This window comes from Buteo buteo, chromosome 20 (genome assembly GCF_964188355.1).
Source record: "Buteo buteo chromosome 20, bButBut1.hap1.1, whole genome shotgun sequence".
Taxonomy (NCBI): Eukaryota; Metazoa; Chordata; class Aves; order Accipitriformes; family Accipitridae; genus Buteo; species Buteo buteo.
In genome coordinates this window covers 13,732,671-13,745,331 of record NC_134190.1, presented here as the reverse complement: position 1 = coordinate 13,745,331, position 12,661 = coordinate 13,732,671, and the positions used below count along the sequence as shown (strand labels likewise).

General features: G+C 42.4%; 1 protein-coding gene across 2 annotated transcripts; it reads left to right on the top strand.

Annotated features, from left to right (window-relative positions):
* Positions 1-1,447: 1,447 nt before the first annotated feature.
* NQO2 (N-ribosyldihydronicotinamide:quinone dehydrogenase 2) lies at positions 1,448-10,842 on the top strand. 2 transcript variants are annotated; one of them, XM_075052154.1, is made up of 7 exons: positions 1,448-1,764; positions 2,098-2,157; positions 3,806-3,970; positions 5,467-5,597; positions 7,825-7,938; positions 9,248-9,349; positions 10,509-10,842. In XM_075052154.1, the coding sequence occupies exons 2-7, from the start codon at positions 2,151-2,153 to the stop codon at positions 10,680-10,682; spliced, it is 693 nt and encodes a 230-aa protein (XP_074908255.1). In that variant the 5' UTR covers positions 1,448-1,764; positions 2,098-2,150; the 3' UTR covers positions 10,683-10,842. The 2 variants fall into 2 exon arrangements, with proteins under 2 accessions (XP_074908255.1, XP_074908256.1); XM_075052155.1 differs by having other exon boundaries at positions 1,603-1,764; positions 2,105-2,157.
* Positions 10,843-12,661: the final 1,819 nt, after the last annotated feature.

Here is a 12,661-nt window from a genome sequence, read left to right as displayed (position 1 = left end):
TAGCCATCTAATGCATCACAAATGTGTTCTCTCAAGTCCTTCCTCCTCCCAAAATATACTCCCCTTTTTAATGCTGTTTTTGTATGCAGGTAGACCTTTTCAAATGTTGTTAACATTAACAATATATATGATAACAATATATACTGTGGAAGACAAAAGTATTTTGTGCTCCAAGAGAAAATTGGCCATTCACTTTATACATGTTATGCTCACTCTTTACTTTAAACCTCCAAAAGAGACCAAGATAATTGTCAGTCTGGGAGCTATGTCAAAACCAGGGTGGGAATCCAGGAGTGATTCTGATACTCCCTGTCATGGTAAGACCAAGCATGTGTTGACTCCCACCCAGCCCAGAAAAAGCTTTGGACACACAGGCTGGGAGACAGCCATCATTCACTCTGATCAGTCTCCTGATAGCAGGAGGTAAGGATAGGAAGGGAAACGGGGCCCCAGAGGAGGCTACATGCCAGCAGAGACCCGGCCAATGCCTGGGTGATGTCCAGGCAGAAACAATTTCCAATGCAGGGTGAACACTGAGGAGGAAAGCAGGAACAGGGAAAATTAAAAAAAAAAAAAAAAAAAAAAAAAAAAAAGACCCCTTGGAAATACTCTAGTACTCTGCAAGTTTTGAATGGAGAAACATTAGCAGGAACAGTGTAATTTTTTTTTACTGTTTCTGTGAGGTATCCTATTAAATAGCCTGTCAGATAATATTACGCAGGTATACAAACTACTAGCACTTTTCCTTTAGTTTCCCATGTCTTACCATGAATAGACCTTATGCATGGGGGGCTGGAAATGATGGCTTGGTCGTTTATATGAGCTATAAAAAACAACTCTAGTAAAACAGCAACAAAACTCAAAGTCTTTGGGCTATGTCCATTTCAGCTTCTTTGCCAGTTTTTGCCCAGTCTTCACAAAAGTGAATTCTACTTGCTAGCAGTATACTAATACCAGCAGCCCTTAGCTGCTTAAACACCGAGTGTTTTGTCAGAAGATCTCGTTATTTCTGTTACCGGATGGGATGAAAAGACAAAAATAAGACATCCTACCTGATGGGAAGTAAACTTTCAGTCTGGGTTTCTGGAGTCCCTGCCTAGTTCTTTACCACGCTGCTTCCCGTATAACCAACAGAGTGCAGCCAAGCAGAATTAGGGCTCGTGTTTTATGTTCAGTGTATGTTGGCGAGTGGCAGCTCTAGCCTTGGGAAGCCAGGGAGGACAGCTGAGGGGTGCGTGTCTCCCCCGACCCTGACAGCACAGAGGGCAGCGGGTGGAAAACGCCGATGGTGCGAGGTTTGCGGAGAGGTTTCCCGCTCGCCCCGCTGCAAGAGGACACCGGTAGCTCGCCCATGTATTTCCCAGGCCGTCGGCCCAGTCACTTGATTTCGGCCTCGGATTCTCCATTTGAAAACCACAGCTGATGGCACTCCGTCGCTGGCAGACGGGCGAGGACCCACCGAACGCCGCCAGGAGACGGAGGGGTTACCCACCCGTGAGCCGCCCCGCTTCCCCCCCGGCGGCACTCGGCCGGGAGCAGCACTCGTTCCCAAGAAACGCCAGCCAGCCTGCCTATTAGTAACAGTTACCGCCTGCGGTAACCGCGGCGGGTGGCGAGCCCCTCACGGTGCCGTCTGTCCACCGCCGCAGCCGCAGCGGGCGGCGCCGAGCCCGTCCCCACCCCCGGGGCCGGGCCGGGCAGCGGGGCCGGCGGGTGGGCCGCTGGCAGCCCCGCCGCGGGGGTACGGCGGGCCGCGGGCAGCAGGTACAAGCACCCGGCAGTCGTTTTGAAACCGGGTTTTAGAGGGAAGGGCGAAAACCAGGAGCAGCGCCCGGCGCCTCCGGGTCGGCCCCTGGGTGAAGCGGGAGGGCGAGAGCCGGGGGGGCGCTGGGCCGGCGGCCCGGGGGGCGAAGCGGCGCTGGGTGCTGCCGGCCCGGGGCTGGGCGAGGCCCGGCGTGAGGCGGCCTGCGGGGCCCGCCTGTCCCGCCGGCGGCGAGCCCGTCCCCTCCACACGGAATGGTGCCTTTCCCGCTGAAGCAGCCGTTTTCCTTGTACCTTTTCCTGCTGTTTCTCACGCGAGCGAATCTGTCGTTGGAGTTCACAGGCCGCGTCAGAGTCTCAAGACAGAAGCTACTGGGTGCTTCCTGAAAATGGCAGGTAAGAACAAATACCGATAAAAACGGTCCTCATGTCAGGCCTGGGCACGCTGGTACGTGGCATATCTGTAACGTTTAGTTGGGATACTACGGTATTACTTTTTCAAAGGACTGAAATTACTTCAGTAAGCGATGCCTCTGAAAACTCCGGTCTCTCCCAGCACTGTGTCCGAGTGCCCCCAGCTCCACTGAAATGGAAACAAACCAGCAGCTTGCAGAACTAATCTTATCGCATCTGTGCGCTTGTGTCACCTCCAGCTACTGAACCACCTATTTACTGAGAGTTAGCAGGAACAGCAGAGAGGTAATGGCTTCTGGTATTCCAGAATAAGTTATGGAGCAGATGGTTAAATAGTTTATACGCGTGTTAAATTTATGATAGCATCTGACCACAAATTGTAATAGTCTTTTGACAAAGCTGTTGTTTCATGGATGCTATGCACACTGGAGAAATAATCACCCTTTACAATTTAGGTTAAAAGTGAGGTATTTTTTCTTCTAAGCCTTCAGCTCTGGTTCTATTCATTATCTCTGATACCTGAAACCTACCTGTCACCCTGAGGGTGCTCTGGGCTGTACTCCTTCTGTGTCCCCTGGAGACACTGAACTCAGGAGATGCCTCAGGTTTTGTGGCGGCAGTCAGGAACCAAAAGCTGCATGTTTTTCAGATCTGGTAATTTTCAACAATCCCTGGAAATTTCATTCTCTGCGGTGTTTATATATAAATAACTACTACCTCAAAAAAAGTATTTCACATTTCCCTTGTGCTCAGTGATCATTTTTTTTAGAGAATTATTAAAATTGAATGGCCTATGTATGGTAAAATTTTGAACAAGTAAGCTCTGATATACCTTGTTACATCAGTTTAAGAAGCTCCATCCCCAACATATCCATCTTGCTGCTGAGCTTACCTTAAAGCTACTTTGTCAGCAGTTTCAGATACACTAGGACAGCTCACTCCCACATCTAAGAAAATAATCATGTTGCTTTCTATTGAAGTTGCTGTGATGATGCTGAACTGGGATAGCGGCATCTTAAACATCTACCCCAGTGTTTTCACTTGTGCAGCACTGAAATGGAAGATGAGGGGATCCCGCATTGCAGTAGGAAGATGCTCTGAGCTTTCAGAATTTGTTCCACAACAGTTTGAGGGAATCTAAGCTGGCACCACTTTGAACCCAGTGCACCCCTCACACTTGTGCTGTAGCTTGTCTGACCCAGTCTTAGGGAGCTAAACCAGCAGACAGCTTTTGTTTTGATTTAGTTTTTTTCCTGTTGTTGGGTGAGTTTTTGGGGGTGGGCAGTAGAATCGGATGAACACAAATGCTGACTCAAGAGGAGGGACTGGGTTGTGCTGATGTAGGGCAGTGTCACCTGCTATCGAAACGCACCCACTGTCCACTGAGTTCCACCTAGGAAAGCCCAGTGTAGCACAAAATTGCGGAATAGGGGGCATTTACTGATGATTTCCTCATGAGTCACTCATTGCTGCTGAGCAGGAGTCAAATGCTGCCACTATCATTCTGTTTTCACTAGTTTTGTGCCGCTTGGAAAACACACTACAGAAAAATGAAGGACCAGCTCCACAAACTCTTTTGTATCTAGCTCCTATACTCAAAGGTATCTTCTGGTTTTCTTTCTGCCTCCAGGGAGAAAAGTCCTGATAGTCTATGCACATCAAGAGCCCAAGTCCTTGAACGGATTTTTGAAGAGGGTTGCTGTGGAAGAACTGAGCAAGCAGGGCTGCAGTGTAACAGTGTCTGATTTATATGCAATGCAGTTTGAGCCAAGAGCAACAAGAAATGACATTGTTGGTGAGACTACCCAAAATAGACTTTTTTCAACAATAACAACGAGACAAATTTTCATCTTGTCTATCCTGCTGCACTAACAATCCAGAACAACACTGTTAGGTGCACTCCAAAAAATTGTTGCTATGATTTTGTACAAATATCCCCCAACTAACAAGACCCAGCTTTTTATTTTCTATTAGCATTGACTAAGAAATGTCAGTGTAGCAACCCAACAAGTATCATCTTTATTTTAATAAATCTGATCACTAGAAATGGTCCCTCAATCAGAAAAATGAAATATCCATATAGTGCAGATTTGTAGAACAGTGTTTTGCCTTTTGACTAAAGTGAATGAGGGAAAATTACTATTTTTGTGGTATTTACAATCAACTGAAAACACTTTCTAAAAACCATCTACTCTTAACAAACAAGATTACAAAGGCTTTCTGCAAGTTAGCTCCAGGCACTTAAGTGCTTGGGCTTTTGAGTTGTCTTGGCACCTCCTGACTACCTTGGTATTATAGGATTACTAAAAATGACCAGATGATGCAGTTAAGATTTGACAAAAACAGTGATGCTCTTGTTAGGCTTATGTGATATTTTCACTGTGCTCTTAATAGCATGTAGCCCCGGTATTTTTCCAGGTTAGGAAACACAAAGCCATGACAATCTGTGACAGCTGAAACACCTTCTTTAAAACAAGAATCAAAAGGCAATAGCACAGGTCTAGTGCAAGCACTGGCAAAAAATGAGAAAAAAAAACTTGCTAATGACCAGACATAAGCATTTCTAAAAGTCCACTCCTGAATATGAACCTTGGCTCATAGTGACATTACTGGAAGGGAAAAATGCATTAGCATGTGTCCACAATCAATTTCTGAAGTCCATTTCTCGTGGGTGAGAAATGCCTTCGGATAGCATTCTGTGACTTGCTAGAGTTTAGTTCATGAGGCTCCTGCCACTCTCTTCTGCTAGAGATTGATGATCTACTAGTTGAATCAGCAGAATTGAATGTATACATCTGATGTGGACATACTTGAATCAGCTCACCTAACTGTAGTGGAGTCAGCAGAGCCAGCCAATACTGGTTCCCCAGCCCCAGCTGAATTTCCCGGTTACAGAGGCTGAAAAGCAGCTACATAGTGCTTGTGACTGTGTGATGGTTTCAGTAATCCCTAATGCAGAAGCAGAGCAATTAGCAAAATTCTCTTAAATAATCCACCTGCATCACCAGAGTCTAGAGCCAAGCTTAGGTCCTCTTACTGCACTTTATATGTTGCCACAGAAAGGCAAAAGTTTTAGTAGTCTGAGATGCTATATTCCTCTTCAGTTTAAAATCAAATCGCCATCAACTGTGATGCTGCTGAATATCCACAGACACACACAAAAAAAGGAAGTGGGGAAATATGGAAAGCAGTAACTCAATTTAGAACTGTAGATTGCAGCATATATCTAATTCTTATTTGGCTACAATGCTAGAAACAAGGCAAGGAATGACTGTTCACTTCTACCCGCAGGTTGCTTGCACAACCCAGAAGAGTTCAATTATGGTGTGGAGACATGGGAAGCTTACAAGAGAGGAGATTTGTCCAATGATCTGATTGAAGAGCAAAAGAAGGTGCAGGAAGCAGACTTAATGATTTTTCAGGTCATTATTTTAAATTGTATTAAAAAAAGACTTCAGCTGTAATATATAGGGTTGAACAAAAGAAAAGCAATAGTGAAAAGATTATAGATTTCATTAGGAACATTGAATCTAGCCAGAGTAAAAAGAGGTAGTAGCTCTGCCATCAACATAAAACAATCTGTATCCAGCATAGCAATTTCAAGGTGTCTGGTTTTTCTGATATGATGTGGATTTTAGAAAATATAAAAAATACCAGGTCATGTGTGAGCATTATTCGTGCTAGCACAGTGTGAGTTTTTCACACGACAGTGCAACACTGGCATTTTTGGAGAGTAGGAAGGCATCTGAAATTAGAACCTTAAAATACCTGAGTAGAACTCACAGCAGTGCTTCACTTAAAAATTAACATTCAAAAGTAGTTTGTCTGCATACGTTTTGTGAAAACTGGTCCTCACACTACCTGCACTCCAAAATGATTGCATTGAGCAACTCAGACCAGAGAGTATTGAGTGCAAAATAATACTATAATTCTCAATATGAAAATCATGCCATGTTATCAGGCAGCCCGATACTACCCCCTTGTCTTGGAGCTCACCCAAAACAAACACAGATCTACACACAGAGGTGTGTGTAAGGGCTTATGGCAGCCCCACTGAGTTACAGGTTTGGGATATGGTAACAGACACCAGATCAACAGCGTTAGGAAAAAACACTCTATCTCTAAGTAATGGTAGAGTAACTAAATACAGATCAGTAGTACAATTATCCGGGTCATTACAACAGCAAATCCAGTAATTCAGTAGCACAATTATCCAGGTTGAAACAACAGCAAATCCAGTAATTCACCAACACGTGGCCAAACTTCATATCTGGATGCATAAAAACATACGTGACCATAGTTATCAGGCAGGCTAGCAGAAAGCAGGGCAAGGCTTATTTTCTGGGCAAGCAGCTGGGAGCAGCCAGTGGTCTCAGGGAATCGGGACTTCCCCAACCAGACTGTCCTCATTTATTGCTGAGTTGCAGAAGCACTATCTGGAATTGCTAACGGATCATTACACCCCATCTCCACTCCCCACTGTACCAGCTCTGTCCTTGGTGTCCACAACTCCCAGAAGTACTGTATAAGGCAATACTAGCCTCACATTTCTCTGTGTGCCTGTGTGACTGTTGGCCTTAGGCATAGCCTATATATATTCCACTGCCCAATTCTAGATGAAATTTAGAATATGACCATATCTCAATTAAGCATTTCACAGTAAGTCTTCATCATTTTTACACTATTGCTTCTGAGATAAGTATAGTAAAATATCCCCTGAAGGAAGTGGTTCCTTTCTGCTTTCTGTCTGTAGAATGCTATGAAATTGAGTATGTTCTGGTGCAGAAAATAAAAAGAAAGAAAGAAAGAAAAAAAAGCCTCTCAAAGACATCATAAAGTAATTTAAAATTAACTGCAGACTAAACTCACCACTTCCAAAGATAATGATGATTGCCCAGTTTCCACATTGTTTCCATCTTGAATTAAGCCACATATGGGTAAGTTTTTACAGAATTTCTTCTTCTGTACTGCAGCATGTACCAAGGTTTAGGGATAGTGATGCATCTTAGAATAGGAGTCCTTAAAGCATTCAAGATAATGCAAATAAGACGTGATAGCTTTAGGCTGTAGTCCCATGGGCTAACTGAAGAATCTAGAAGCAGAGGGTCCTACTGTTAAAGAAGTTTTCTTCTCTATAAAGTGATTCAGGGTCATCATGACACCAGGGCATGAAAGTAAGCCTTTCTTAAGATCCCATGGCATTTGTCAGCAGTCTGTCAGATCAGAAGTGATCATCAGATGTCAGTCCTGGTAATAAGGTTCTCTGTATGCATTTTGGCCACATTCTCCATTAGATCATATGTTCCTCTGGCATTTCAGCAATAGGAGACACAATTCTGTACAGTCTTAAGTTTGAATTAAATGGTGCCTTCCTGCTTCATCATATTCCAATTTAATTTGTGTGGAAGCCCTCACATTCACTATGGTGTTAGTGTGCTGTAGGTGCTCAGGTAAGTACCCGAGACTACTACAAACAGAAAGCACTTCATTTATTTTTGCCAGGCATAGTTACTGCCTCTCCTGACAGAGAGCTGAAAGAAGGCATGTACAAGATCTGAACAGATTAAGAGAATAGGATTTAGCCTGTTGACCAGGCCTAAGGATGGCCCGGACTCTCTGTGCTAACAAGGTAATTTACTTTTTGCCTAGTTTCCTTTGTATTGGTTCAGCATGCCAGCAATCATGAAGGGCTGGATGGACAGAGTCTTGGTCCAAGGATTTGCTCATGAATTTCCAAACTGTTATGATTCCGGTTTGCTCAAGGTATGTTTTTGAGATTGTTTTGTTAAGATCATGATTTGCTCTTGTCTGGCTTGTTAAAAGTGTCTGAAAGGTAGTACAATAAGAAGAATGCAGTGCTTGCTAAAGATTTAAGCAATCTCCTAGAGATTTTTAGCTGGCCTACAAAATGGGCTTTGTAATTTGGTAGGTGTATCAGAGTGCATTGGGGTGGCATACAGCTTGCAAACAGTTTAAATCAATCCATTTCCTAAAACTATAGTATGTCATTCTTCCCACCACTGTAGGACTGCACAAATCTGTAATGAGTCACATACTAGAATAGGTGACAAGATCCTGTTCTGGGATTAGATGTCAAAGGTTGGAATTAAACTATAAAACTTAATCAGAAACCTGAAATACCCAGTGCACGAGCCTCTGTCCCAGCTATCTTCTTTCAACCTTTTCTTCTTTGTAGCTTATAAATTAAGCAAGATCAGTATCTCTCAATGACAATCCATAAAATTTTAATTCTCCACGGCACTGAGAATATCCCTGGAAAATGTCAGCCCACTGTCTGATGGATCTTACTTGGTGACAACTGTAGCATCCAGAAACAATATTAGTTTCATGTTTATGTTCACTGCATATTAATCTCTGTAATTTCTGATCTTCTTAACAATTCCAAACATTTCAGTTTGTTTAAATTTCAGAAACGACTGCCTCACTAAGATGAATAGGAGTAATCCCCAACGATCATAGCTGCATGCTGAGTGCAGGCTCAAGGCAGTTTGGATACTGTGCTGGAAAAACATTATTTCAATTACAGAAGCTAAAACTGAGTGGGTAGAAGCTGAGCACAAGCCTATGGCTAATACCAGTTACAGAAGCAGAAGAAACACAGGGGTTTAGAACACCTGAGGAACACCTTGTCACCTTGGCAAGTGACAAGCAAGCCCAAGTTTGAAGGAGGACTGTAGCATTCAACTTCTGCCTCAAGGAAGGACAGGGATAAAGGGATTCTCAGTAACAGAGTGCTTTCCAACCACAGTTTTCCAAGCATTGCATAGGGGAGAACAAGGATCAGTCCTGCTGCATGCAAGAGTGTCAGACATGTAATTCCTTTTCTTTTTAACCTGTATCTGCCCAAAGCCCTGACACACAGTCCAATTGTCTACGCTGTATGTTGTTAATCTTTGCCTCAGAGGTGCTGCTACACATAAAGTCTGGGAAAGAAGAGGACACCACCTCCTCTAGAAATTTATGCTGTTCAGGTTCCCCTGAATATCTTTTGAACTATTTAGCCATTCTTCTTTAAACATGCCTAACTCAAGCACTGCTTTCTTAATTCTAGAACAAATTAGCCCTGTTTTCTTTCACCACTGGAGGAAGCAAAGAGATGTATGCAAAAGGAGGTATCAGTGGTGATATTCGCTACCTCCTGTGGCCCATCCAGGTATAATATATTAATATTTGGTTGTTGTTTGCCTTAATTTTTATTATTCCAATTATTTGTAACAGTTGTATTATTGTTTATTTTATATGAAATATAATGTAATAAGAAAGAATTAAGTTGTCAGTTCCAAGCATCTGCAGATTATAAATTGGGCCCTAAAATCCTGAGACTACTTTAGAAGTCCACAGAGTTTTAAAGTTGTTTTGTTCCCCTTCCTCCAGATTGGAATCTGGAGAAAGCTCATACTGTCAGTCTTTTAAGTTTCTCTGGTATTATAGGATTTTCTTTATCCCTGGTGTGCAGGATTTCTTTTCCCCATAGCTACCTGATTCATGTAGGATGTGGGGCAGAAGGGGAGTCACACATTATCCTGGTATTAATGATCAGCATACGAAAGTTAGCATGCCTTTTCTTATTGCTTATCTTCTTCTTATTATTATTTTATCAGAACTAGCAAGCATGCTTTGAGAAATTTAGGTGGTAAAGCAAAGCTACTACTTGGTATAATACAATGGATGTGCTTAAGTTCTTTGGTCTCCTACCCATTACCATTACTAGCTGTCTGCCCTTGTGAGGCTATCTAGTGGCAGAGCTTGCAAGTCAACATGACAAAGAATGAAACACAACTGTGAATTCAGAAATACACAGAGGGAAAATGGCAAGTTGAACTGATTTGAAAGGCACTAGCCTTCATTCAGGATTGTTTGGCTAAGCCAGAGGCAAAAGGTTAAAAAAAATACTTAGAAGTAGATGAGAAATACACTGCAGTTCAGGAACAATCTGTGGAGATTCAAACAGTACAATGAACTTTAGGCTGTCTCTGGTCCTTGCAAATTTAATAGCATATAGCAGCCGAAGAGAACAGTTCTGTGGGTTTAATAGAACTTAAATAGCACAGAGCAGAATAAATAAAGTTGACCTTATTTTTCAGTGTATTATATGTCATTCTACCTAATGTCTAGCCTTCACTAGTGACTGCCAGGACAGGTAGTGAACTTTTGCAATTTATTTCCCTTCTCCTGATAAATGCACAGGTTTAGAAAACCTGCCTTATATTGGGCCAGAGAAACAGTTTCAGATTTGAATCTTCTACATTCTTGAACTGAAAGTGAAAGACTAACTATTTCCTGAGGCATTTTTTTCTTTGCTTTGAGTCCAGCATGGAATCATGCACTTTTGTGGTGTCAAAGTCCTTGCACCTCACATCTGCTTTGCTCCGGAGTATGTGTCTGAGGAGAAGAGGAAGGAGATGCTGATTGCCTGGGCCCAGCGTCTGAAGGCTCTTTGGAAGGAAGAACCCATAAACTGCTCTCCTGAGTGGTATTTCAAGTAATGTTCAGGTACAAGACTACAGAGAGAAGACTTTTTTTTCCCTCCATTCTTTTTGGTGCTTTATTTCAATATCTGAATGCTAATCTCCTAATTCGAATGTATTGTAAGTATCTTGAGTACTACATCTAGCAGCTTAACTGACAATATAGCATTTATCTTCATTGATTCTTGAGGGATTCTCTTCAATGATCGGTGCAAAAACCTTTATGAAGAATTATCCTTGCTCATATAAACAGTGACATCGTGCCTACAAGTGGTTAATAACACAAGCAGTATTTAGTTGCAGATTATACCGTTGCTGCTTATGAAACAGTAAAGTACATCGTCAAGTTTATTTTAACAGTTTTTGTACCAGCTGCCACTTTTTTTTGTTTGCCAGGGAATATGCTGACCATACTCAACCTTGTTATGGCCAATCCTGTTCTTTTAAATGAGAGCTTTACACTTGTGCCTTTGAGCTATGAAGTCAGATCATGAATAATGCAAAAGGCTGTACAGTTGCACAGTGACTTAGACAACTGGAAAGCCTTGTGGACAGCCTTAGGCTTTTCCACATATTTACAAAGCAATATTAAAGCTATGACAGACACCAGAAGAGGAGAAAAACCAAATACAAATATCATATAGCAGTATGTGCATGTATTGCCTTTCTTTATAAAATGTATCTCCCATTTGTAAAGTATGTAGTTTCCTAAAATCAAAGGCAGTTCTGTATTTTTGTTACCCTAAGTAACAACAAAAAGGAATCGAATCTGTTCCCTGCCCTTTCACACCACTCCGTATTGCTGTTTGGGTCTGGAGGGCTGGGTGCATCCCCTCCGGCATCAGTGCAGGTGGGCTTCCTTGGGGATCTCCAGCACTGGAAGTTGGTGAGGCAGAACACCTACCCTAAAACCTGCAGGAGCACTGTCTGTCTATGAGCCAGGATCTAGTAGGACAAAATAACTGTCTGGCTCTTAACATCTGTGATTTTTACCTTGAACTTTAGTGGGATTATTTTTGTGTTTGAAAGCCGTTAACCCATTTTGTGCATAATGCAAAGGGTGGGTTTCTCTCTTAGCTACACAATTTCTTGCTTTAATCAGCTTACCTAACAGCTGGCTTTGCACTTTGATATTAAAATAACATGGCCCGAATAAGAAACGGTCTTCTAAGTCACTGACAAATGACACTTAGGCCTCTGCACAAAGAGCATGCATCTGCCATACATTCTTTGTAGCAGCCTTGTCATGCCCCACCCTTATGTTTCTTTAAGGGCTATTTGGATAATAAACATGCTGAGCCCAGATTTTGGAGTGGCAGCGTAAGCTTATACACCAGGCTGGGAATTGCTGCCACAGGGAAAGAGTCACATGTTCCTGTTTGTCACTGTATGAAGTGAAGGTCAATTTCTAGCAGAGACAGACCCCTGAAAGCAGTGCTGCCCTAAGTTTTTGCAGATGTCTGCCTCAGTGCATATGAGTCAAAGTCTTTAGGTTACACAAGCAAGAAATTTGCTTTCGCTCAGTAACTCTGGTATAGGAAAAAGAAAGTGAAAGGGAATAAAATGGAAAATATTATACATAGAAGTTGTGGGAAAAGCAGATTCTTGCCTAAAAGACCTAAGGAAAACAACTTTAAGTTACCTGAAGAAAGACTGAAGGACAAATGCAAATATTAAAATTGGATGGGAGAGGAATTATCCTTATATTCACTGCATTCAGTTACCAGACTATTCAGGAAAGAAGGAAATGGATAGCAGAAAGCAGAAGTTGCAACTGTCAAACCAAATGTTACTGTGCTGGATCAATTGCAGAGCTTAGTGGGTTTAACTGTTAGATGAAGAATCTCAGACTGACCTATGTGATGAAGATACACTTCTTTACACTATTTGGCAGATGCATGCCAGCTCCCCCACACATGGTAGCATTAAGTGCCTATATTAGACTGGATATTTGTAATGTAAGTATACAAGAGTGACTGTGCTGGGTCAGAACAAGG